The sequence below is a fragment of the Hydra viridissima genome, unplaced genomic scaffold, assembly GCF_058129835.1.
Source record: "Hydra viridissima isolate aposymbiotic clone 2 unplaced genomic scaffold, HvirCarnegie_v1 scaffold_4, whole genome shotgun sequence".
Classification (NCBI taxonomy): domain Eukaryota; kingdom Metazoa; phylum Cnidaria; class Hydrozoa; order Anthoathecata; family Hydridae; genus Hydra; species Hydra viridissima.
Window position 1 is genome coordinate 8,211,728 of NW_028324303.1, and position 27,548 is coordinate 8,239,275.

The 27,548-nt window shown below is 28.2% G+C and overlaps 1 protein-coding gene across 1 annotated transcript in view; it reads left to right on the forward strand.

Annotated features, from left to right (window-relative positions):
* Positions 1 to 27,548, forward strand: part of LOC145183703 (ubiquitin carboxyl-terminal hydrolase 34-like) — a 92,567-nt gene that overhangs the window by 42,747 nt on the left and 22,272 nt on the right. The window contains exons 16-39 of the mRNA XM_090084277.1: positions 255 to 532; positions 4,271 to 4,431; positions 4,510 to 4,632; positions 4,757 to 4,859; positions 10,084 to 10,169; positions 12,616 to 12,692; positions 12,861 to 12,990; positions 13,249 to 13,455; positions 16,644 to 17,483; positions 17,873 to 17,990; positions 18,176 to 18,300; positions 18,398 to 19,381; positions 20,344 to 20,400; positions 20,500 to 20,577; positions 20,689 to 20,783; positions 21,056 to 21,225; positions 21,353 to 21,552; positions 22,923 to 23,402; positions 23,503 to 23,585; positions 26,116 to 26,185; positions 26,303 to 26,389; positions 26,464 to 26,538; positions 27,170 to 27,318; positions 27,500 to 27,548. Of these exons, the coding sequence (XP_089940403.1) occupies positions 255 to 532; positions 4,271 to 4,431; positions 4,510 to 4,632; positions 4,757 to 4,859; positions 10,084 to 10,169; positions 12,616 to 12,692; positions 12,861 to 12,990; positions 13,249 to 13,455; positions 16,644 to 17,483; positions 17,873 to 17,990; positions 18,176 to 18,300; positions 18,398 to 19,381; positions 20,344 to 20,400; positions 20,500 to 20,577; positions 20,689 to 20,783; positions 21,056 to 21,225; positions 21,353 to 21,552; positions 22,923 to 23,402; positions 23,503 to 23,585; positions 26,116 to 26,185; positions 26,303 to 26,389; positions 26,464 to 26,538; positions 27,170 to 27,318; positions 27,500 to 27,548 (4,825 nt within the window). The remainder of the gene's footprint in view (positions 1 to 254; positions 533 to 4,270; positions 4,432 to 4,509; positions 4,633 to 4,756; positions 4,860 to 10,083; positions 10,170 to 12,615; positions 12,693 to 12,860; positions 12,991 to 13,248; positions 13,456 to 16,643; positions 17,484 to 17,872; positions 17,991 to 18,175; positions 18,301 to 18,397; positions 19,382 to 20,343; positions 20,401 to 20,499; positions 20,578 to 20,688; positions 20,784 to 21,055; positions 21,226 to 21,352; positions 21,553 to 22,922; positions 23,403 to 23,502; positions 23,586 to 26,115; positions 26,186 to 26,302; positions 26,390 to 26,463; positions 26,539 to 27,169; positions 27,319 to 27,499) is intronic.

Consider the following 27,548-nt stretch of genomic DNA (forward strand, 5'->3'; position numbering starts at 1 on the left):
GGTTGCAGCCACAAAAAACCTCTGAAACAAGATATCAAAAAAGCAAGCATTTCTCTGATTCAGACAAACATAATGGATAACTAACACAATTATTTATTTTTATACAGAAATTAAATTTGTTGTTGCTGTTGTTATTTTGGCAATAAATTCAATATTTTTTATATGGGAGAAATGCTTAAATCTATTAGGTGTATTAAATGTTACATGCATTAAATTTCAAGAGTTAAAGTAATTTATTATTTTTGTTGTGACAGGTCAGTTTTGGTATCATTTAAAATCCTACCAAAAATAATCAGTGTGTTTCCTCATAAGACCTCTGAAGCCTCCCTATTACTCTCCTGGGCAATAAAAGATCTTCAACTAATGAATGCTTTCTTCAATAATTTGGTGGTGTTTGCTCAATCAGTTAAAGACGTTCAAAATGGAACATCAGATCAAAAAGATGCTATTAGTACTGTTGAAGAGTCTATTCAAGCTAGACTGGATTTTTTGGCAGCTATGTATTCAAATGATATTACTCCTGATCATTTTCGTAAGAATCTTTTTTTTAAGTCTTTGTATTATAAAAGTTCTTAATGAGCATAGCCACAATTGTTTTGATTAAATATAGTTTAAGTCCCAATCTTTTATAAATTTTGCTTCAAATTGGTTATTGAATATGAGATAGAAAAGAGTCAAACATTTATTTTTTTTTTAATCAGTTCGAAACTACTATTATAATCTACTCATAAACTAAATGATACTTTGGATGTATATACTTATAAGTAATGTATAGTATAATTTTTTGGCCTTAAATATGAAGAAAGTTGTAAACATCTTTTTTCAGTTGTCAAAACACTCGTAAAATTGATTTTATTTTTACTAGAATCAACCAAAGGCTGACAAACTTGCTTTCATTTTAGTTTTTGTTTATTTTTCAATCAGAGGTGCTACTTAAATTTGGTACTCCAAATGTTGTTTTACCACATTTTTTTATGAGTACTATAAACAAGAAAAATTAAAATGTCTAATATTTGCAAATTAGATCGATAGCCATGATCAACCTCTTTTATAAACTTAATGTAGCATATGATGGATAAGAGTTTTATTGTTGACAATTTACTTTTTCAGTGAAGTTTTAATACAATTCTGTCAAATGATTATTTGAAATCATTCTAATATATCTTTTAGAGTGCCATATTTACAACCATTTCTTTTTCTTCAAAATATAGATTTATTTTTCTGTAGCCTGTGAATCTTCACACAATTTCAGGGTGCTGCAGCAATTTGCAAACTTTTTAGAACATTTTTAAAAAACTAAAAAATTATATTTATGTAATATTAATTAAAGAAAAGTTGAAGATAAATGCTTTTCCTATATTAAAATTCAATTAGATCTCCTTTTTTTTTGATTACTACCTTAAGCCTAGGACAGAAGGACTGGCAGGTGCTGATTACACATTCCCTTGAGTTCCTAGTGCAGGTAATTGATGACTTTAGTGACTTGACACTTGAGTGGGCTTTCTTGCATGTTTTATTACTCACACACTGTAGTTCAGGTCAGGGCTGGATAATGGCTTAAAGTCTTTGGGGTAGAATTAGCCATATAATCCTGAAGATATTGTTGGGTTTTTCTGGACTTATGACAGAGTGCATCATCCTTTTGAAAGATGTAATTGTCTTCTAAGAATTTTTTTTTTCAGTCATGGCTCACATAATGTTTTAGTAAGCTTATATATACATCAGAGGTTTTTTTTCTTTCTCTTTAATGTGCTTGGTGGATATTTCTCTCCATTAAAAGCAATGATTCCTAGGATCATGATAGACTGAGGGTGCTTTGTGTGACACACAGGTGGTACCCTTTCACCCTTCTGCACTATGAATCTGTCATTCTGCCTATTGATCAATAATAAAAGGTTTTTAATCTAATATGGAAATTTTGACTGTTGATGAAACATTGCTTTTCAGCAAATTCAGAAACTTCTTTGATTGCTCTAATCTTAAAGCTTTTAGACTTTCTGTCAAAAGTTGGCATAAAGGTTGGGCTACACTGACTTTTCCAAGAGTTTTAACAGTTCTTCTAACTATCCTCTGATCAAAATTGAACAGTTTTGCTATCTTTCTAATGGATATAATAGGATTCTTTTCAAAACGTCATGTTTTTCACTTTTTAAATGTATTTGTAGACAGTCCAGAAATATGAATTACTTTACTTGCAGGCAAACCTGGGTGAATCAAATTTAAAAATTCAGTTTTTTAACTTCAATTGTGAAACTTTTACAAAGTGTCTTCGTAGAGTACAATGCGCTCTACATAGCCATAAGCTACTCAGAGCGCAATACTGTACACGCATGCGCAATTACTTTATTATAACAGTGCGATTTATATTTCACAATAAAGCTGGTTGGATAGGCGGTTAGGGATAGGGATAGAGATAGGGATAGGGATAGGGGTAGGGGTAGGGGTAGGGGTAGGGATAGGGTTAGGGTTAGGGTTAGGGTTAACATTAACAAAATTTAGCGCATGCATACAAAGTATTGCACTTAGAGTAGTATATGGCTGCATAGAGCGCATTGCGCTTTAAGTAGCAACTGCCAAACTTTTAATTGAAATGTTTTTTATTCATATTTTTATTCAAATCTAAGACGTCCATTGAACATTAACCAACAAAAACAAATTTTGGAAATTTTTTATTTACATTATGAAACCTAGTTAAAGAATAGTCTGCTGCACCCTGTAAATAAGCTATTGTTTTTACAAATTGTTTTTCAATTGCAGACACTATTATAAAAGTTATCCATGTAAATGTGAAACAATTTATTGTAAAGGGTTCTAAAATATATTCAATAATTTCTAAAAGAAAACAGTATGAATTATATTACAAATATAACCTTTGGTAGCCTAATCAATATCCTGGATTGTGTTTTTGTTAAGTGAAAGTTCTTGTGTCAGTTTATACACATTCAAAATTTTTGCGCTGTATTCTAAAATTGATTTTAAATTGGCCAAATTTCCAACAGCAGCCACATCTGAGTTGACTAGCTTAATTAGTTTGTCTATAGACATATTTTTCCTTCTTTTGTGTAAAACTCTAAAAAAAATTTTTTTGTTAGTATAACTTTCTTCCCTAATTTGACAATCCAGTTCCTCCCATGAATTTTCAATGGGAGGAGCTTGTTTGTCAAATTAGGGAAGAAAGTTATACTAACAAAAAAAAATCAGGTCAGTACTTTGGCTAAGCCAGTCCAAAACACAGACTTTATTAGATGTGAACCATTTTTTGCAGCCTTTGAAGTGTGTTTAGGGTCATCATCTTAGTGGAAGCCATGATTAATGCCTTTTTTGCTTTGACATTTGGTAATATAATTTTTCATCTAGTCTGTATAGTATTTGACATCTATGATGCCCTCAGTTTGAATTAACAGCCCTGCACAAACACAAAAAAAACATCCTCACACTATGACACTACCAATTCCATGATATACAGTTAGTACAATGTACTGGGGGTCTTCTCGTTTGTTTTTTGAATATCTAACATGCATAATACCATCAGATGAAAAAAAGTTATAACTCCACAACACTTTACTCCAAGCTTGTTTAGTACAGTGCAAGTTTTATTTTAGCCATCCAGTTCTTTTTTGAAATCAATTGTTTTCAACTAGGATGTCTACAAAATAATTTTTTTGTTACATATACATTTTTCACAGTTAAATCAGATATTTTTACTTCAGAATATTTGTTGTATACAAGAGTAATCTGCACTACAGTAAGGCAAGCATCATCATTTGACTGATGTTTGCCTACTTTAGTAGTTTTTTTGGTCAAAAAGATCTCGATTTTGTTTCAAAAGTTCCCCTACATACTTTTATTTTGATCCATACACATACAATCTGTTTGGATACTTCAAATTGACAAGTAGCTTTCACTTTTTTGATTCCAAAATTTACATTTTTTAATATTATAAATAAAATGTAGTACAAGAGTTCTAGAGCGAATTTTGATGATAAAATATAGCTTGAGCTACAAATAGTCAGTTAAATGTAAATATGTAAAGTATGATTGGTTATTATTGTTTTGCTTTTTCATAAAACTCTCAAGATGTTTTAAAAAGCATGCTAATATCATTTAGATCATGTTATACTAAAAATTTTGCTTATAGACTTTTTTTTTGCTTTACATCACTTTTTTTACATTTGTTCTTTTAACTTACATAAATATTTTCATGTTTATTGTAAAAGCAAATGGCTCACAAATTAATTAACAACATTTGATAACAATTTTTTTTTTATAGGTTTGTCAATATCTCAAATAGATTGTTTGTGGAATTGTTTAGTTACACAATTGCCTCATAATTTCCATTGCCTAACTCTCAGCTGGCTTCTCAAGCAAACTGATAATGAAGATTTTCATGCTTTAGGACTTGATGCATTTAAACACATTTTTGTAAACAAGGTATTTTTTGTAATTATTTATATTTGCTTAATTTGATTTCTATCTAATAGCATACTATTGATCAAAGATTATATTTAGTTATCAGAGTTAAATGCTGAAAAGATGACATTGACTGGTTTAAGTTTGTTTCAAAAGTTGTTCAGTTTAACAAGATTGTCTAATGCATCACCATTTGTAGATCAGGAGACTGACACTGAAGAGGTAGTTTGTAAATGGCTTGTTTTAAAAATTTTTATATTTTCTAAAAAATCCTTAACATAAAGTTTTTTCTAAAATTTAGAATAAAATATTGTTCTCATTTTACACACTTTCTCCTTTTTTTTAGTACCTACTTGGTACTCAGCAATTGTGGAATATTGCATTAAAAGCTGACTGTTTGAAAGTTTCAAATGAAGCTATGAACATTTTAAACCATTTATATCTTACTGGTAAATTTTATCTTTATGGCTTTTATGTTAAAACAACTCTTTTAAAAATCAATATTAAGTTACACTAGTTAAGTAAACTAAACACCAAAATTAAGTGTTTGAATCTATAAACATAAGTTTCAGAAAAGGAAACAGTAGTGCAAGCCTATTAAATGTAAATTTTGATTAAGTAAGCAGTTAATGTTAATGATCCAATGCCCAATCTGCACCAGTAAAAGGGAAACAACTACAGTAAGTGCCCTTAAAATCCACACTAGTTTTTTAAAATGGTAGGTCATAAAAACAAGTAAACAAGAAAATACTTTTGACTAAAAAATTTATTTTATCTCGCTTTTGCATGAGTTTCAAATAAATTACTCTATATGTGAACCATTGGCCTTGATCACAGCATCTATACTAGGCCTAAATCTTTTACATGCCTCCAGGACATTCTCCTTGAGCATGGTATTCCACTGCTTCATGAAAAAGCTCTTCAGAGCTGCAATACTGTTGTTGGGAGATGCACAGGTCTTTGACTCAACATATGCCCATTTACTGTAGTCCAATAGGATCTCCCAAATATCCGGCATGTTTTTTCTGAGCTACTCCTGGGTCTTTTTGGCTCTATGGGGTGGAGCTCTATCCTGCTGGTATACAATTTTAGCATCAAGGTTGAAGTTAGAGCTGATTCATAACCGGATATGGTCTCCAAGATCTTAATGAACACATCTGCATTGACTTAAACCCTGAATCAATAAAAATGGGAGGCATCTTCAGGCGGTTGGAGGTCACTACTCCAAAAATGATCGCAGAAGCAAGGTGTTGGAACACCTGGAACATCTTCTGACTTTGAGCTGCTAATGTAGTTATTAGTCCTACTATTTGATGCAGAATCCACTGTATAAAGTTCTTCATCTGAGAACAGACTTATTGGTTGAACTTTCTTAAGGATGGACAAAAGTTTCTTGCTTCTCTTTATCTTATTTGGCATTGTCTTCTTCAGTAATGAATTGCCTTTTGGATATATCTCTAGACTTGGCCTTTAGGTCATATTTAACAATATTTCTTATCATGTGCTTACACAGCGTTCCTTGGCCATCTTTCTCATGGATTGGACTGGGTTGCACTGAATTCGGCCTTTGACTGCTGTTATAAGCCTTGAAGTCCCTACAGTCTTTATCTTACCACTTCCTGGTCTTCTCTCTAATTTACCAAAGTTTTTAAATTGTCTTAAAGTATCATACACAGTTGTTTAGCCATCCCAAGTCATGCTTTTGTCCTTAGGAATAATACCCAAGAAATGAAGGTCAATGACAATCTTATTTTTGGTAGTTTTTCATTTTATTAGTTCTTTACATGTAAATCAAAACAATAATTGTTATGAAAAAACTTTAAACAAGGGTGTCAAAGTTAGTGCAGATTTTAAGGACGTATGCTGTATATAGAAATAATCATAAAGTTCAGTCTTTAATTGGGAAATATTAACTTTTTGAACATGTATCTAATCATCACCATACTTAACAAATTTAACAATCTGCTTACTGTAGATCTAGTGATGGGATTAAACTTCTTATTTTTTTTTTTTGCAGTGACTTTGACTTTTTCATAGTTAAAGTATTAACATTGCTTATGAAATGCTAATGTTGTGAAGTAGGGGAGAACCTTAATGAATGAAACGATTATTAAATAGGACAAACTCAGATTCTTATACAAGCATAGATGTAAGAATATTCAAATTCCTGTAGCAAAGAGTGATAGAAACAAGAACTCAACTGACCAACTCATCCATCCTATTGCTCTATGACCGTAATTACAATGGATGTTATTGTGTTTTCGAATGTAAAAAGTAATTTTAAAAATTTTTTTTTTTTTTTTCTGATTTTGCAGCAATTTTTGAAGTTATGGAAATTAAAATTCCATGCTTAAATAGATAGCAGTCTCTAGTACTACAGTGATTAAAACATTCAGGCTTAATTAATGGTGTTATTGGTGTGACTAATCATTTTTGGATAAAGTGATGCGCATATTGAATGGGACAAAGTACTACCTATTGAATGAATTTAATAAAGTATTATTTACAGGTCAGTAGAGGGATGCTGCAGTCCCTTACTTTTATCCCCATGGGTAATTGGTATTATTTACACACTTTTATACTGCAATATTTTACTTAAATAAAAATAACTAAATATAGTATTCTAAAATGAGAAAGTTCTACTTTGATTGAAATTTAATTAGAGTTAAAATCTTTAAAGTTAAAAATACTTTTTGTGTGGTCTTTATGTATGTATCTATATATTTAACTACATTTACAATTAATAAACTAATTTGAAAAATGATTGAATTAAATACGTTTATTTTTAATTCTTTTATGTTTGTCCCATTCAATGAGACATACTTAATGAATGGGACAAATACCATGCTCCAATAAAACTCTGTTTTTACCAATAGCCAAATGCAAATCCAATTTTTTTGTTTTACTATATCATTGAGCAAAAGTCGGTGGTTATCAAACTTATTTAAATATATATATTAAACAATTTTATCTACGTTTAAAAAGCATTTTGCAAAAACTGTCCCATTCATTGAGGTTTTCCCCTAGACAAATATTCTAAGTGTATACAGATTTTTTGTGTTGCTTTAAAAACATAAAAAATTTTTTTTGTATTTTAATATGTAAGTGCTTAACAATTTTTCATTTTGCACTTGAATTATCCAATTTGGGGGTCCTTCATAGCCTAACTAATATAAAAAGTATGATCACCTGGACTCTATATATGTTATAACTGCTATGCATACCAGCAAGGAAAATTTTTTTATGACTTAGGAAAGACCTGCTTCTTTTAACAATTCTAAGACAACAGGTGAATGTTTTTCAGTTTTCTTCAGACTTCCTTCCTTGAAAGCAGAAAAATGGATCAAAATTTCATAAAAATTTGTTCCTTAAATCCATGTTGCTTTCTTATCTTCACCACTTTCTGATAAATAATTCTCATTATCTTTTAAATTTTTTAAAGTAAAAAGCACTTTAAACTTCATTTTATTTGAAATAATAACTTGCTTTTGTCTGTTTTGAGTAAGATTTTTAATGCTTCTTCAGGATTTTATAGTTTGCAATTATATTTGTGTTATAAAGTTTGTTATAAGTGAGAGTTTTACTTTCAATTTTAGTTATAGAATCATCTCTAAATAAAATTGAATCTGACAGCAATAAAGACCATTTTGTTGCAACCAACTACTAAATCTTTATAAAAAAATTTTCATTTTCTAAATGTTCAAAAATAAATATTGCAACTGTTTTCAATTATGTTGTTCACTCAATACTGATTGCATTAATTTAAATATTTCACCATTAACATCACTATCATTAAAGGAAATATTTTCTGTCTTTAAATACTTATAGATAAATTCTTTTTCCACAAAATATTGTACAAAATGGATAATACAAACTATGAAATAAGTGGATGTATAAAAAGATAAAAGAGTAGTATTTATAAAAGGATAGAAAGGTAAATTAAAGCATGGCTGGCTAATAAACCATGTAAAAATTCAAATATTGTTAAATAAGCTTATTAATTGATGCTTGAATTTTGTAAGTTGCATTTCTACTATTATTTATAATAAAGAGGGTCAAATATTTTAATTTATCTACATTACAATTTTAATTAAATCTATTTAGTTACATTCAAGAAAAAATAGTAGTTAAAAAAAGGGATCCAAGGAATTCACTCTGGTTATTTTATTAGTTTGGAATAGTAGCAAAATTGAATTTATTTAAATAGAAGTCACAATTGTTTTTTCTTTCTCAAAGATATCTGAAGAATTTGAAGAAATAGCCTAGTTTTATGCATGCTGTAGTTACAGTTGCTTAAATTCCTGTTGCTTTACAGTGGTGAGGAGAGTCCAAATTTGAAAAGTTTGTAAGAGAACCCCTTTGAACAGTGCAATATATGATGTAAAGTTTGAATCAATAGGGTCAGTGGAAGATGATTTACATTCTGGGAAAGCTGAGGCTATTACTCAGGAAATTATTAACAAGTCAGTGCAAATCTAATTAAAGAATAGAAAATAAGCACCACACTACCTGTTACTTATAAAATCCTACTGGTCTCACATGACAAGTTGGTAAATAAATGTGCCACCATTTGAAGCTATATCCATAGAAGCGCCAAAAGTATATAGAGTTGTAATCTGCTAACTATTAGTAAAAACAAAATGTTGCCTGATGGTATCAGGAAAAAGTGGAAGATGATTCAATCTTCTTAGATGAGATTTTATTTACTGATGAATCCAATTTTAATGGATCCATTAACACCCACATTTGTCTGATTTGGGCTAAATAGAAACCAAGTGAGCTGATGAAACTAATGGTAGAGATTGGAATTATAGCTACATTCCTTTTGGAGCCTTTTTTCTTGGATGGCAATGTAAATGTTAATTTTATCATAAAGTGCATATCAATCACTGCAAGCCATTGGTGAAAGCAAAAAGAAGGTACTCAACAGTCATATTTCAGGAGTATGGGTCTACTCCACACACTTGCAATTTTAGAAACTCTTTAAAAAATATTTGGTGAATGTGTTATCAGCTGCAGTTTTCCACACCTGTGGTCATCCTAACCCCCTGACCTGAATGCATATGACTACTTCTTTAGGGAGAAAATTACTGTGTATTAATGTGGTTCATTTTTCACTTTTTTTAAAAATTATATTTTCCATACTCATTAAACATGTTCCATATGTTAAAATGACACTAAGTTTAAAGAATTATAGTTTTTGAAAAAATTTTAGAGGTCCCTTAGGATCCATGATTATTTGGTATAAAAGAATTTTCAAAATTATATCAACTGGGGTCTCAAAAGAAGCATAATTAGAGAATTCAAAACATAAAGTGCTTGCATTTAAAACTTATTGAAAAAAAATCTGTATTGAAACAGTAGTATTAAAAAATGAGATTAACTAATAATGTCATTTTTAGGACGTTTTTTCAATAAAGATTCCTATTGAATTATTCATATTTATAATAAAATTTAAAAATTCATATAACGAATTCGAAATTTTATTACCAAAACAAGTTTTTAATTTTTTGTAATTTTATAAATTTTAATTAGGTATGACTGCAAATATGAATATTTGTAAAAGTTTCAATAGAAGTAAATAAATGAAAAGTTTTTATAAATTGTAAAAAACAATTTTGTCAATCTATATTTGTTTCATCTACTGATGCTTATTTCATTTTACTCATTCAGTTGGGGAAAATTCAGTGCAAAAAGAACAAGAATTTATTAAGAAATGCATGACAGTGCTAAGGGAAGCTGTTACTACTATTGAAAAGGTTTGATTTACAAATAAAAATGTGTTATTTTACTGTAGTAATTGTAATAGGAAATAAATTTAAACTAAATTTTAACCACATCTTCTGACTTTTAAAAACTCTGTCTTCTAAAGTTTTTATTATGCTTACTTTGCATTAAAAAACTAGTGAAACTTGATAACAATCCATTAAATATATTTTGTAGAGTATTTAGGCTGAAGATAGGATGGATTTGAGCCTATAAGACAAATTTATACTGTGTTTCAGTAAAGAATATTGCAGTTGTATTTTTCTCAATCAAATGGGTGATTTGAATTTTGAAAAGATTGCTTTAAATGATTTTTTTTGCTGATATGCAGATAATATTTGCATAATATTGATGAAAATGATTGCATGGAAATATGTGATTATACAAATCAAAATTACAAAGATTTAAAATTTAATATAAAAAGAATGAAATAAATACTTTTTTAGATAAAAAATATTACCAATAGCAAAAGACAGAGATTGTTAATAAGTTTATCTCAATTTCATTTTTCATATAAAATAAGCATCATAAAAGTTTCATTAGAGTTTAAAACTGTCAGTCAGGGTTGTGAAAAAATTGGGTTTTCTAGAAAAAATCCAAAACCATGGTTTTTTTTTATTTGTTTTTTTTTTCTGGTTAAAAGAATTATAAAAGAAAGCTAAAAAATTAGGCACAAGAAGTCTGGAAGTAATCAATAGTTGTGAATAAGTTAAGTAGTAAGTAACGTCCAGGTGTAATTATGAACTAATATTGCATTTTTTTAAGAAGTAAATAAAAGCATTAAATAAAGTATTGAACATATCACAACATGGTTGATTAATTTTATAAAAAAGGATTTTATGTATAGTTGTATAATTTAATTATTATACACACTTTTTTATACTGTTTATACTTTAATGTCCTTCTGCAATTCATCAATATTTGTCAATAAATCATCATTTAATGTCCTATACTAAAGATAAAAGTTGAAAAAGCTGCATAAAAGTTATGCAGCTTTTTCAACTTTTATCTTATCTTTGAGTTTTGAGTGAACCAGTCTGATAGTTGAAAAAATTGTTTCTATTTCTGCACTAGAAGTTGGTGCATTTAACAATCCTTTGATATCCATTTTTATGTTCAGATCTAATGATTTATTAGAATTCCACCATTCTATTGGTGATACATTTTTAAAAACAGATTAACTAGATAAAGTAGTTTTAACATATGATGCAGCCTTAGTTTTCAATTTGAATATTAATGGTGATAAATTCTTGAATTCCTTATCTGCAAAGTTCAGCTTCATCTTCATCTTCAGAAAGGTTAGAACCCAAGTGAGAATCTAATGTGTTTGCAAGGAAATGAACCCCACTGACAGTCTAAAGGTATCTAGTTTAAATTTTTGTTTTTCTGCTTTCTCTATAACATGGTTTATGGTTATTTCTTACATATTTTATTATTTTGGATACCATGTGCTTATACTTTCAATATTAAAATCATTTGCTAAAAGATTTAAAATTTGGGCAGCACATCTATAAATGATGATTACATCTGCTTCAGATGACAGTTTTTGATGAATTGCCTTTATGTCAGTTATAAAATGAAAAGTTTTTCCAAATTTACATTTTACATGTTCAATTGCTCCTCTTGCTAATTATATGATACTTGTTTACCATTTTGTGAATGAACAGTAGTATTTATTGCCTCTACAAAAATTTTCATTTAATCTGGTTTTACTGTTACAAGCTGTTGGTTCATTATGCACATTACTATCTAAAGATATTTTTCCATTTAATAACTTACATTTTTCAATTTCCTCCACATAAAGTTTATCTAACATTTCTCCAATTTGAAGATCTCTTCATGTGTCCTTGTGATGTTGAAGGTTATAAATTGTCTAAAAAACAAATTTCAGTAGAGTGATTATTCAAGGTGTGGAGATATTATGGCTTTTCAGATTAATTTGATAAGTTTGGTTTGTTTTTACTATTCTGTGTTTATTTAGTATTCTGGTTAGTTAAAATAAATTTTTAAATATTTTCACCAATAAAAGTTTTATATATAAATGGTTTAGTCATTAGTTTCATATTACAATTATAATTATTTAAAGATTTTATATTTTTACACTTTTATTGCAAACTTGTTCTTTAATTTGGTTTAAATCAATATCTTTAAAAAAGGTTTAAAAAAACAACCCTGCTGACAATGTGGTTAAAAATTTACTCATGTTAACACTTAAAACAATTCTACTAAAAATCATGTGTCCTTTAAATGTAATGACACATTAATATATAGTTTTGTTTCTCTTACCTGTTTATTGTATGTTGACCAAAACTGTAAAATTTATTAGAAATGCAGCCTTACAATCTTTTGTTTTTAATCATACATTTTATATATATATATATATATATATATATATATATATATATATATATATATATATATATATATATATATTTGTAGAGCTGTTTACAGTCATTAAAAACAATACAACAGGTGTTAAAGATTCTAAAAAATCATTTGCAAGCATACATTAAAAGGTAACTTAATCTATTTCTTATAGGAGAGTTTCATTAAGTTTCATATAAACCCAAAGTTATGTTTTGTAGAAGTTTATCAGAAGTTAAGTTTCATTTATTCTTGAATTTTTTAATTTTTTGTTTTCTTTATTTTTGAACTTTTAAGCAAAAAGAAGTTTGTTTTTTAAGACTTGCTTTCCATTTGGAATTATGGAATTTAACTGGTAGAAATGTTGCTAGTCATCAAAATGTAAAGAAAGTCAGCAGCAAAGATGTTCTCTTGAGAATAATATGTCAACCAACAGGAGTCATAGACAAGGTAAAAAAAAAATTACCAAAATATCCTGTTTTTCCCAATTACAAAAGTTCATATTATAAATCTTCTTATGTGTTAAAAATCGTGTAATTGCTTTTTAGATTTTTATTTTATATTATGTTTGTGTTTTAATGCTGGTATCATAAAATTGTCATGCTATTATCATTTTTTACTTAATCAGTTTCAGTACAGGCAGATAAATTTGTATAAATTCTTATTTCTGAAGAAAATTTTCAATAGCAAAAATCCTTTTTTCTAAAGATAACATTTAAGATGATGTCATGTGATCTCCTTGCAACCCTTCGTGCACGCATAACCCATTGGTGTATAGGTGTTCAAGAACGAAAAAAACCTAATGACAGCTCAACTGAATTGAAGCCACCCTTTAGGCTTATATCACATGGGCATGAACTAACTCATGATTTAGACATGAAAACACTTGGTGAAATTGGAGTACGTGATCAGCAAGTAAGGTGTTATTTTATTTCAAAGTAGTTTAGTACAAAGTTCATGAAATATCATAAAGATATTTTACAATAAAAATTATATACTTAAAAGATTTTGTTTTCATAATTATTTTATCACAGTGGTAATATGAAAGTGTTTTCTATTGAATTCGTTAGTTACTTTTGTTACATTAAGCAAAATGCTTCATGTAACAATTTAAAAAAACTCATAAACCTATGTCACCAAAGAAAGCTCATAGGTACACTACTAAGCCCTCCACTTTGGACTTATAAAAACCTCATCTATTAAAAAAAAAATTTTCTTTGAAATGGTTTTTTAACTATGACTTACAAGTTACTCAACATCAGTTAGCAAAAATTTCTTATATCTTACAGCAAACTAAGTTGTGTTAAATTAAAACATAAGCAATCTTTTTATTATTTCTCAATTTTAACAATTCAATAAAACAAGTATTTTTTAATAACAACTGCCTCTATACCAGATACCAAATCAGGTACAAGGGTTGGAAATTGTGGAAGTAGAAGGTCAAGTGTTACATAATAAATAGCTTTGACCATAAACTGGGCATGATGACAAGCCATTGGCATAAGGAACTTAAAGTTGGTTACTGATCCCCCAAGCCAAACAATGCTAAGTTGAGCAAGTATTTATAATCTCCTCAAAGAAAGAAATGATAACCAAGGTTTGGAGAAATGACAGAGCTTCAGATGCCTGGAATATAATTTAAAGATTTATTTTTATACTAATATCTTAACATCTAACAAAAAAATCATGGTGCCACTTACCTTGATTGACAAAAAAGTCCCTGGCTTTAAATCTCTTAAGATCTGTGTAACATATGCCCTTCCTCAATATTTCATTCCAACTCTGTTTCAATTTCTCAAACAGTAGCTCAGTTGGACCTAATGTTTTTGTTCTTTCAGTAATTGAATTGCAATAATGCTAAAAAATTTAAAATAAACTTGACAAGTCTTGATTTTAATATTTTTAAATTTTAGTTTGGCTCTTGCATAAAATATCAATAAAAATAAATTATACTTGATACCTTGATGTAAAGCTCATACATATGATGCCTGTAAGCTAACCATCCCATAGCTTTTTCTCTGCATTTCTCTAGTTGTGTACAAACACTATTTAACCATCCAGTGTTTGTGGCATACATACATACATTACATACATACATACATACGTACATACATACATACATACATACATACATACATACATACATACATACATACATACATACATACATACATACATACATACATACATACATACATACATACATGCATATATATATATATATATTACTTGAATTAAAGTAGAAGTATAAGGTTGTTCATCAGCATCCATTGACTCTTTGGTAGCTGGTCTGTTATCAAGCTTCTTGAACTGCAAGTAAAAGTTTTTTATATTCTATTTTAGAATTATTTTACATGTTATGCACTCTATAGGCATTGAACACTAGAGGATAAGCTCTACTATGCTGTCTTATTGGAAAAGAAAAACACTATCACTTAAATTGTCATTATCATTATTGAGATTCAGCAAAGATATCATTGTAAATATTTTCCCTTGGTTCTGCCATTTGTAGGATTACTTTAAATAATATAGAAGTAATATAAAATATTCACATTATTCTAGAAGTATTTAAAAACTGTAAACAATTCCGGGTTTGTTGAGCCACCTGCAATAACATAGTAAAGTAATGGGTTTTTATTAGACAAAATTTTATGAATAAAGATGGCAAATGAAGTACAATATGTATGTATAATACTGAACATTGAATTATTTTATTGTTTTTAAAAGATATTTTTAAAACTGCTTTTATCAAGAACACAAGCATTTTTGTTATTTTTTGAATTATTTTTAGTGAAGCAGATTGTTGGGTATTATCAATAAAATAACTTATATTCATTATAGATTATGTTAATAATGCAAAAAGATATTGTTTATCCTGCAACAACACCAGAATTTGTAAACAGTAGAAATACCTCTCCCATAGTTTAGTACCAGTGCCTTACAAGAGGTATTAATACCCTTGCCTGCTTGTAATGTGCTAAAGTAACATACATAGATGCTTATTTGGGATAGTTTGCATAGCTTTTGTAGAATTGTTGGTTGAAAATTTTTTGTTTTAGTACTTTTAACTCTGACCCCTATGCAAATGGAATTTTTTTCATTACCATGTTAAATTTAGAGAAGAAATTTGATGAAGATGATGAAGCTTATTGCAGCAGTATTTTTTTTTATTAGTGAAAGGGCAGATGTGTTTTAAAAAAAAACTTAAATTAATATTCAATATTTTTTTTTAAATTGAGTATTTTTCTTGCAACAATTAAAGATATTGATTATTTGAAAGATAATTATTACTTGAATAAAAATAACAAAATTACGTTTTTTTAATAATAATTGTAAAAAAAAAGGTTTTAAATAACAAAATTACAATTAAAAAGTTTTAAATAAAAAAATTACAATTATAAAACTTGACTGTCAAATCAATCTAGGTAAAACAAAAAAATCTTCATGTAGTTTTAAAATTTACTAAGCATATAAATGATTAGTAGTTAGCATAACAGAGGTTAGCTATAGGGCTTATTGTAAAAAAAGGAGATATAGATTCAAAACTATTTAAAAATAAATTGATGCTGCAGTGTAACCATGTTTTAATGTAAGATCACTTGGTATACCCTCTGGCATTTTTGCTTGAGGCAATTATTTTAGATTTGGAGCTGTTGGAATTTTTTTGATTAAGTTGCTTAAATAAGAATAATTCTGAGTCACTTTTCATTTTGATTAGTTTTAAAGGTTTCGGTAGGTTCTAATTGGTTTAAAGGTGCTAGTATAGCCAGTTCACAGATTGCCAAACTTTCTACTAAATACCAATAACTGTCTGCAGTATATTATTGCAGAAAATTAATGAATGAAAAATTAAGCTAATCATTTGATTTTACAACTAAAGTCCTTTCTTTTTTCATTTTAGTAAACTCAAGATATTGATAAATACTAGTGATAGACAATGTGTGTAATAGGTGTTGAGTTTTGGTGGTGATGATGGTGGTTTTTTTTTTTTTTGTGTCTGTTATGAAAGATGTGTTGAGTGTTTTTAAAAGCTGAGAATTAACTCTTTTCTAAAAATACTTCTTTTGTTTAGATTTTTAAAATTTTTTAAATTCATTTTTCAGTTGGTATATATTTCAATCATGAACATGCACAAAGAAGGGATGTTAAATTCTGCACAACTTCCATACTCGTTGCAATCTCCTCCACATTTTGAATCTGTGCCAATGATACAACTACTTAAAGATAAAAATTTTGGTGAACTCTTTAATTTACTTGATGTTCTTTATAAAGTTAGCACTTCAGAGCACTACCAAAGGCTTTTTTCTGAAATAAACAAAGTTTTAAGTGTCTCATTTAATGATACACTTGAGCAATCGTTTGAAGACTCTCATGAGCTTGTAAAGCCCTTATCTGCAAGAAGTCTTTTAAATAATGCTTGGGAATTAATTCTTATGCTTCCAACTAATGAAAACTTGAAAGAAAAGTACTCAAAACTTTTATTTGAAGAAAATGTTGATTGGAATAATATTTTATGCTTTGATCAGAAGTTTATGCTTCTTTACATCTTGCAAATTTTGGATAGTTTAAGTCTGCCTTTTGTTCAAAGCAATAATAAAGAGTGTAGCAATGGAGATTCAAGTGGGGACTCTGACTCCTCAATTATTGATAAGGGGTTGTCTGTTAGCAATCTTGATTATGCTTGGATACAGAAAATTTTTAAAATAGGCTTGGTAAAACATTTCTTGTATCTCATTTTAATAAAAGAAATGGCATCAAATAGCAATCAAGATGAGTGGTCAACTAGCTGTTTTGCTTATATTATAAAATTGATAACACGAATTGGTTTGGTTAAAGCTGTTGATCTTGTAACAAAGAAACTGGTGAGAAAAACACATGTTTTTAGGGCACGTTATAGAAGTACTGAGACTGATAATATTGTTATCATTCACCAGTTTAGTCAGGTACTCTTTTTTTTTTAAAAAAACAAAATTTAAAATTTTAATGTAGTTTTTTTTTTTTTTTTTTAAATCTTAAACAATTATTTTGTTAATTAGGATTGATAACTGCAATTAATATACCAGTTCTTTTAAATATAATAATATTTTTTTAAGAAGTCTTAAAAAATCTTTTCCATTAAGTAATTGATGTTCTATTCCATGCTATCTCATCTTGATATAAAAATTTACATCTGTATGCAAATAGATTTTACATTTATAATGCATATATATGTATATAATACTTATCAGTATTTCAATTATTAGCAACTGGGCTCAATTTCAAATATTTCTTTTTTGTTATTGTTGCTGCTGATGTATTATGTTTTATGTTCCTAGACATTTAACAATTTTAGGATTTGCTTGATTTGCTCAATGAGGAATTATTTCAAAGAGTGATTGACTTTTTGTATCAAATCTTTGCAAGCAGCAATGATTTATTCACTTTAAGCAACCAAGATGTACGGGCTTCAGGTATTCAGCTTTGAGATAAGCTATTTAAATAGTTATTACAATTAAATGAATTGAACTGTAGTAATTTTAAAAGTAAATTTTGTATTCATCTTACATAAAAAAAGATCTTATTTTATCTTTTAAATGCATATTTTTTCACCATTTTTTCAATTATTGGTATATCATTTTTATATCATTTATATCAGTGGTATATCATTGTCTATCATTTTTGGTATGTTGGGTATCATGTGATGAAGATTTGCGCAAGAAACTTCTTAACCATGATAAGTTTCCTTCGCTTCTGTTACGATTAGTCTTTTATGCCCCACAGGTAAAGTCATTACTAACTTAAAATTTTGCTTTTTTCAAATTTAAGGCTGTTTAGACTTTATTAGAAGTATCTAAAGATTTTTTTTATACATTTAAAGCGATCAGTACGAACTGAAGGAGCACATGGAATCTATAAACTTTGCATTTGTGGGAACCAAGTTGGTCTAAATAAAGTTCTGAATACAATGTTAAGTAAACTTGGTGAGTTGGTTCAACTAAAGAGTTCTTCAATGGAACAGCTGGCAATAATTACTTCAGAAAAAGTCACATCTTTAAATTACAAGGATTATTTTTGGTTGTTATGTCGACTGATCAATAAATATGCCAAAGTTATTGATGAAGATGAAATTTGTGTTCGCTCAGCAATTATTCAAGTATCTTCATTTATAAAAGAATCTAGGAACTGTGTAGAAAATGGGGATTACTGCTTAGTTGGACTACTTCAAGTTTGTACAGCTCTCTTGCAACATGACACTGCCTTTAAGTTACTCACAGAAGGACTTGAGTTGATGCAAAATGTCTTCAATAAGATTTTATTTAATCTTCCTTCATCGAGTAGTGACACACAGCAGTTGCATCATGAAACAAAAGGTTCTCGTCTTGCAGCTTATGAACTTTTGCTTCAGTTAGTTAGTGGCTGCAAGGAAATGTATTTAGAACTTCTAAGTTTTTTTATAAAACACCACAGACCTAATGAGAAAAATAAGAACCATTGTTCTTATGGATGGAATTATTGGCCTTACGAGCAAGAAAGATCACCAGTTGGATATGTGGGATTAGTTAACTTAGGCGCTACTTGTTACATGGCATCATGTGTACAACAGTTGTTTATGATTCCAAAAGCAAGATGTGTTATTTTAAATGAAGAAATAACTTCTGAAACAAAACATTCAGCAATATTAAAAGAAGTTCAAAAAATGTTTGCATATCTTCATAGCAGTATACGCAAAGCATATAACCCAAAATTTTTTTGCCGCACTTACACAATGGATAAACAACCATTAAATACTTGTGAACAAAAAGATATGACTGAATTTTTTACTGACTTTGTTTCCAAGTTAGAAGAAATGGGGCCTGATCTGGTAAAGTAAAATTTTTTTTATTACTAAAAAAAAATTTTTATTAAGTTTCAATTTAAAAACTGTATATATTTTAGTTAAGCTTCTATTTAGACAGTGCTAAAAATTTTGTTAACCTGTAAGGAAGAGTTGAATTTCTTTCTGAGTTTTACAATATCTGGTACCATATCTTACTTAGAAACTAATGCCATAAGAAACAACTTCCTTTGTGTTCTCATTTCTCTTTAGATCTTATTTTAAAAAAAAAAAATTTGCTCAAAAAATTTGATTTTGTTCCATAATTGCCATTAAAATTAAAAGAATAATGCAGTGACAATAAAAAGTTAGAAAGGTTATATAAAAAAATGATTTCCATTAAATTACCCATTTATCTTATCAAAATATTTTAGTAGTCATAACAATCATTAAAAAGAATTATTTTTAAATGCTAATGTTAGCTAATCAATTTAATACATGGTATGGTGTTCTCAAGCTTTCAGACACTTTGCTAAATGAATGGGTAGGCATTTGGTGTAGGCTTTATGTTGTAATTTATGGGTATTAGTGATGTTCATGAATTATTTAATTTTTTCTTGAAGTACTCCAAAGTAAACATGGTCATTTATTATGGTATTGCAAGGCATAAATTGTAAACTACAACTTTGATCAGCTGTAATGACACACCAAATCATGATTTTTGGGCAAATTTTAACATTCAGAAGCACATATTAGGGACTGTTTTGTTGGCAAGATGGGCATCTAATGTTTCTAGAATGACACCTAAACTGTGCAATTATTTGGTTGTTAAATATATATGTATATTTATTTGTGTGTATATGTGATATATGTTGCAACAGAAATATCTATTTTTTCACTGGTACATTTTCTTATAATTTTTTTTATTATTTATGGTGTTTGTTGTTTTTGATTTATTTCAAAGTTATCAAAAAATAGAGTATGCAATAAAAGTATTTATTTATTTGCAGAAAGAGCTAATGCGCGAGCTGTTTTGTGGAGTAATTACAAATAATGTTATTTCACTGGTTAGTTTTAAGTTAAAAAATTATATTTTCTTTTTATATACTACATTTTTGAATTTGTATACCACAAAAACAATTCTTCAAATAATTTATTTTCCTAAGGATTGCTCACATGTTAGTAAAACTGAGGAAGAATTTTATTCTGTTCGCTGCACAGTTGCAGATATGAAAAACTTATATGTGAGCAAGCATTATTTTGTTTTATTTTTCTTATTACTGCTTTTAGCTTATACTATTTTTAATTTTATTTTTATTTCTTCTTAAAAGTTTTTTTTTGATTGAAATATGCAGGAGTCGTTAGATGAAGTTACAGTGAAAGATGTCTTAGAAGGAGACAATAAGTATACTTGCTCCCAATGTAATGACAAAGTTCGAGCTGAAAAAAGGTTACTATTTCTATGCTTATTACAAAAAAGAATTTTGCTATAAATTATGTTCTATGACCTTGTGAGATATGATTTGTTGTGGTTTTCCAATGTATTTGGTTAAAACATGTTTAGTTTATATAAATCTATTGCTTAAGTTTTAGTGTTGACTTAATGCCTATAGTTTTTCATTTATAATTAAGATGCTTTTTGTTTAAATATTCAACCCTTAAATTATTTTAGTGATTAAAAATTTAATGTTCCATTATACAAATTATGTTATATGAATTTAGGGCATGTTTCAAGACATTGCCAAAAATTTTATGTTTTAACACCATGCGTTATACATTTAACATGGTAACTATGATGAAAGAAAAGGTCAATACTCATTTCTCATTTCCTATGAAACTAAATATGGCTGCATACACTGAAGAATATCTGCTTATTAAAAACTGTGATGGAGGTTGTCATTTTTTTGTTTTTTTTGTTTTTTTTTTTGCTTAAATGTAGTTTTGAATTTTTTTACTGTTTTAAAGAAGTTTTTTAAAATAATTTTTAATGTCATTATTTCTAAAATTTTATTCATATAGACCCTGATGATAATCCAAATCACTGGTATAATTTAGCTGGGGTAGTTGTTCATACAGGTACAGCTGATGGTGGGCATTATTATAGTTTTATTCGTGACAGAACCTCCAAAGAGAACAATTGGTATTTGTTTAATGATGCTGAAGTGAAAACATTTGACCCCATGCAAATTGCTGCAGAATGCTTTGGAGGAGAAATGACAGTAAAATTTATTATATTTTCTCTAAAGCTTATTTTTATATATGTATTAGGATGGCTCACCATGCACCAGTTTATGTATAAAAAATTTAATAACAATAAATCTTCTTTTTTAAAATTTACAAATCATGAAAACATAAATTCAAAATACAGCCATCTTTAAGTTGCTCATCACTTTTATTTTATAACTTTTGTTTTGCTACCATATCCTTTTAGTTAGAATCATTGTGATTCCCTAGAAATTCATGAATCATCTAATGCATACCATGCTTCTCAATTGACTTGCTTAGTTTTCTTTAAATAATTTCTGTATATAACAACTGGTTTAATTTGGGTCCAGCAAATCTACCAAATTGACAAATCTACCTCAGAAAACTTCAGAAACATAAAACATATTTCTTAAAAGCTTAGGTTTTTACATATTGTTTTATTTCTCCAAATTTGATATGAAGTGTGGGTAACACTTGCTATAAAATTGGGATTAATATTAGTTTAAACAAGTAGCCATTTAACATATTCATAGTCTTCCTTCACTTGTACTGAGGTGCCATTTACTTCAAAATAAATTGAAAATTCTGCATACTCTTTTCAGTACACAGTCTTGTCTTGAAATCCTTCTCTAACAAATTCCATACTTTTAATCTCAATTTAAAAATTTCAATTCATAACTCATTAAGAACCAGGCTCTTAATCAGATTATCCATTTTGCTCTAATTATGAGAACGAGAATAATTTAATCCATGGTAAAGTCTTTGTGCTTTAAAAAACTCCTAAAAAAACTACTAAAAAACCATTTGAAATAGAAGCCTTTAATTTAGTACTTAATATCAGTATTATGGATTAGCCAACTATTAAGTGAAATGTTCAGGTGTTAAATCTAACTTTTTTATTTTCATCTAAAGTTAGTATAATATATAATTGTACCTATTTCTTAAAAACAAACATTTTTCAAAAGATTAAATGATTGCCATCAATTTTAACAATTATTACTATGTTTACTAGATTTAAATGAAATTAAATAGCTGTATTTAAATCATAGTTAAGCCATCAAAATTAATAAATTAATAATTAATGTTTAGTTTCAAACATTAAATTTTCAGTGTATTTAGATGTATTTTAGTTTTAGTGAACAACCTGGAGATACTCAATGCAATAACGATTTCACTACAAGTTTTTAGTTATCAACTATTTTAATTTTTAGTTACATTAAATATCAGCCTAATGTTTTTTTATTTTTTACTTTTGGTTTGGTTTTTCTTTATTAAAAAGACTCTGAACTTTTAAGTTAATTTTCTTTTTGTTTTAAAAATTTTGTTCTTAAGTAAAAGGATTAGTTTAGTTAAAAGTTTATTTTTAAAAAGTTAATATTTTTAGACTAAAACATTTGATGCAATGACTGAGAAATATATGGATTTCTCATTTGAAAAAACCCATAGTGCTTATATGCTTTTCTATGAGCATAGTGATATGGATAAAGAGCTTGTTCAAACTAACCACATTATATTGCCCAAGGATCTGCAGGATATAATTAGTGAAGATAACTATCAGTTCCTGCAAGATAAACTTGTGTTTGAGCCAAACTATTTCAGTTTTTTATGGCAGTTTTGTAATAATATTCCTAAGACTTTGCCAGCCTCTGTAACATTTCATGTCACCAAGTTAGCCATCTCATTTTTGTTTGAAACACTGGTTCATTCTCGTGAAAAGCCTCATATAAAGAATTGGGTAGAACTCATAGTGCATGGTTTTGATAATTCACAAAGTGCTTGTGAGTGGTTCTTAGACTCAATGACACATGATGACTGGTGGCTTCAACAGATGTTTATAAAGTGCCCTGCTCAACACCTACGACAAGTAAGTTTATTTGAGAAAAGAAAATATTTTCTACTTGCTTATATATTCCATTTACTTCTTTATATATTTCAATTCTAATACTAAAAGTTTAAATATTTAGATGTTTGGTCACTTGTGTTTAATACCAATAAAAAACTTGAGATCTTCACAATTATGTTTCTACACAATGGGCACAGAAGAAGAGTAGGATCTTAAATTTTTTAATTTCATTTAATAAATAGATAAAATCAATGTTAAATCTAAATTAATACTTCAATGATTTCAAATCATCTTTTAGTGATGAGAAAATGTTTTATTTAATATTTCTTACATTCTAACTAAAAATGTCTTACATACTATTTTAAAATTAATGTCTAAAATTCTTAAAATGCTAATGTTGCTGCAAGCAATAGTTGTAGAATATGATAGCATGAAATGTATTAGAACTTATTCATTTGTTCTAATTTTTAGTCTTTTCTGGAATTTTTGTTTGTAACACAAAATGTTTTATAAGTTGTGTACACACTTTTGATTTAAAATACTTAAATAAAAAAGAAAGAATGCTTTTTATAGTTTTATTTTATAGTATGTTTTTTAAAATAAAAACAAATATGACTATTACATGTGGCTATTCAACTTGTTTACTATCTAGCTCTTGACAGCACGTCAAACAAACCACTATGTTTTTGCAGGTTCTTCTACACATGTCTATGTCTCTGCACATGTTTAATCAATCTGCTCATGAAATTCACCAATTGTAGAGGACCTGTCCTTGTATACAATTTTCTTCAAGTAGCTCAAAAGAAAGAAGTCCAAAGGAGAAATTTCAAAAGAATGAGCAGAGCACTTGATTGGATCTCATCTGCCTATCAATCATTGAGAGAATTTTCAATAAAGTCAGCTTTTTACTTGACAGGACTAATGGGCAAATGCCTGATCTTTTTGAAAGTACATACCACATTGTTTAACTTGGTTTGAATTGTTGAAAGCCTACTTCTTGAATAGCACAATAGTAGCTGCTTGTGTTCATCTCCATTTTGATACTGGCCTTTTGAATTGATGAGTTGTCAATTTCTTCTACCATTTCTTTAACATATTAAACAGCTTCCTCTTTAACAATTAAATGAGAGCAACTGGATCTTTCTCGATTGTGAATGCTGCTTGTCTTCTTAAACTTGTTAACCAAATTTTGAATCGTTTTCTCATGAGGTGGCGGAAGAGTAAAATGATTTTCCATTGCCTTCTAACCTCTTGAAAATTCTAATTTGGCAAATAAAAATTTATTATCTTATTTTTTAATTTATTATTGTTTATTTATTTTTTTTTTTTTAGTTAATATTATTATTTATTAATTGGCAAATAAAAAAACAATTTGAATTTTCTCTTCAATTGAAAGTCAAGAAACCAGGTTTTTTTTATTTATATCTAAGTTAATAATTAAACTTCATATATTTACAGATTTTTAAAAAATTTTATATGATTATTAGGAACAATTTTTATTCAAAAGCACATACACAACTTTTGAAACTCCCTGTAGTATAAGTAGAAGCAAAATAAAGCAGCCAAAAACTACTTGTTGATTTTGATAACTTTTTTTAATCTTTAATGTAGTATTTCACAACTTTTAGAAACATTTAACATACAATGTTTTTCTTCCCCACCTATTTACCATTAAGAAATGAGTAGAATTACATCAGTTGAGTAGATTTTTCTTAGTAAAAACAGCCTGACAACATTTTGGCTTGAAGTTCATAAGCTTAATGAGGATAATTGATGGGTAGCTTGCTCCAAGTTTCCTCAATTTGTGTGCAAAAAGTTTTTTGTTAGATGTTTTTTTTTGAGTCAAATCAATTGTCTTAAATACATTCAATTAGCTTAAGGTCTGTACTCTGTGAACTCCAAGACATGGAGTTTGATTAAATCAATCTTTAAACAAATTGGCTGTCTTTGATAATTTTATCTTGTTAATAATCCAAGTGACATTTTATTTTGGCATATAGAATAATTACCTTGCCAACCATTTTCCTGCACTTAACTTGATCAAGAATACTTTCAGTATTTCTATCATACTTCCTCCACAATGCTTACCATTTGGAAACTGGCACTTGGAATTAAATCCATCAGATCTACAGAACATAAATATTGCCTTTTCTATTAAGGTTTGTTTTAAAAATTTAGATAACAAAGATTTGATTTTATAATTAAATCAATTTTAGCTTTGTCTTTTGATGTTCAGTAAGCATGGCATTTAGCTAACTTTGGCAATTCAGGCAATAGAGTTCTTACAGGAAACCAATAGTTTCATGACAGAGTACCTTCTAAACATGATGAATGCAGATGTTGTTTCACAGTTTGAAAACATCGTTCATCCTATATTTTTAGTGCAATACTACAATCAATTGTGTAGCTGGTTTTCTTGCATTATTTTCTGAGACCTCAGTGAAAATGCTGCCTCCTCTCTCATTTGTAACACTAGGTCCTCTGTTTTTTTAATGATAGACCACCTTACTCTGTAAAATGTTTAATGAGATGGAACTCTAAATCATGTTGCAACTTGGTGCATAAAGAAGTAGCCTCATATTTTTAACTGCTACTGTATATATGTATTTGTATCTAAATTTGCAACTTAAGTCAAGCATTTCTTTACAGAAGATTTACAGATTTCTTTACTTTTTTTTTTTTATGATATGATTATTCAATCAATACCATACTATTATTGATTTAATTTTTTTAGAATATCTGATGAGGATGATGTTGGTTCTTGTTCACCCATTACCAGATTTATCAAAGCTGTTCTAATACTGGTAAATGTTATGTTTTTGTAATTGCATTTATTATACTTATGTTTTTTTCCTTTAAAATCGCACATTTATGTTAACAATTGAAAAATTTTATATTGAACTTCAGTTACTTTTGTTTAGCTTGAAGATACACCTCGTGGTTATTGTAAGAACTTAGCTGAGTTATTTCATTTTATGTATCAATTCCTATCTCTTGGCCATGAAGAGGTTTATTTTATTTTATTTTTAATGTTTTTCTCTAATATATTTCAAAATTTGTTTATTATTATTTACTATTTTAGTGTGCCTTCTTACTGCGAATAGATGCAATAACAATGCTGGTCCAATTTTATAGCTGTCTGAAGGCAAATGAACCTGTAAGGAGTTTATGCTGAATTTCATTTAAAAGAATTATTACTCTTTTCTGTAAACTACAGTGCAATAGTTGAGAATTTGAAAAAAATAAAAGTGACCTTTTATGTTTGTACCACAAAACTTTTACAGCAAATATTTCTGCTGCTTAATTTAAATCATTTATAACAATTTAAATTCCAATGATGTAGAAGTTTAAAATAAGAAATATGAATTTCAATATCAAAAGCCATCATGGACTGCAGAGGCTATTGATGTGGTTTTTGCATTATTCAAAATTTTTTATAGTTATAAGAAATTCTGCAAACAAATTCCATGCTGTTGCTTTTATTTCATTTGTTAAAAATTTACATTAATGTAGGTTTTTTAAAAAGCTTTCTTATTTGAGATCCTTTAAAAAACTGGTTTTGTTACCGAGTGTTGAAATCCAAAATGTAGTCTTTATTGTGATAAAAAAACATTCAGTCTTAAGGGTAACAGCTCTGATGATTCTATATCTAAATCAAAAACCAAGTCATTTAGTTATATGTTAAGAATGCCCTTTAAAGTTTAAAGATATCTTTTGATCAGCACTTCTTTAAAACTTTAAAATTCTGGCTACAGTCAAGTCAGTCACTCTATTTTTTTTTTATACAGCCAGAATCAACAGCTGAAGATGATGAGGAGTTAGATTTAGAAGATGAAGACATCTTATCAATGTTTCCTGAAGATAAGTTTTATCCTAATGCTTTAGAAAAAATGATTGGTTCAATTGCTCTATTAGTAGAAGCTGCTAGGGATGGTCCGTAAGTTAGTTTGAATTCTTTCAATGAAAATACTCTTGTAAAGTATTTTATTATTTTTTTTTCATATCATAAATATAAGCTTTTATATTATCTTGTTGAAGTTTTCTCCAGTCTGGCAATTCTTTTTCCTGTTTTTTAAATAGTATTTACACAGTTCCTTACTCAATAAAAATATTTTTAGGGAATTACATTTATCTGATTCTGATATGCAGTGTTTTACATCAACAAAA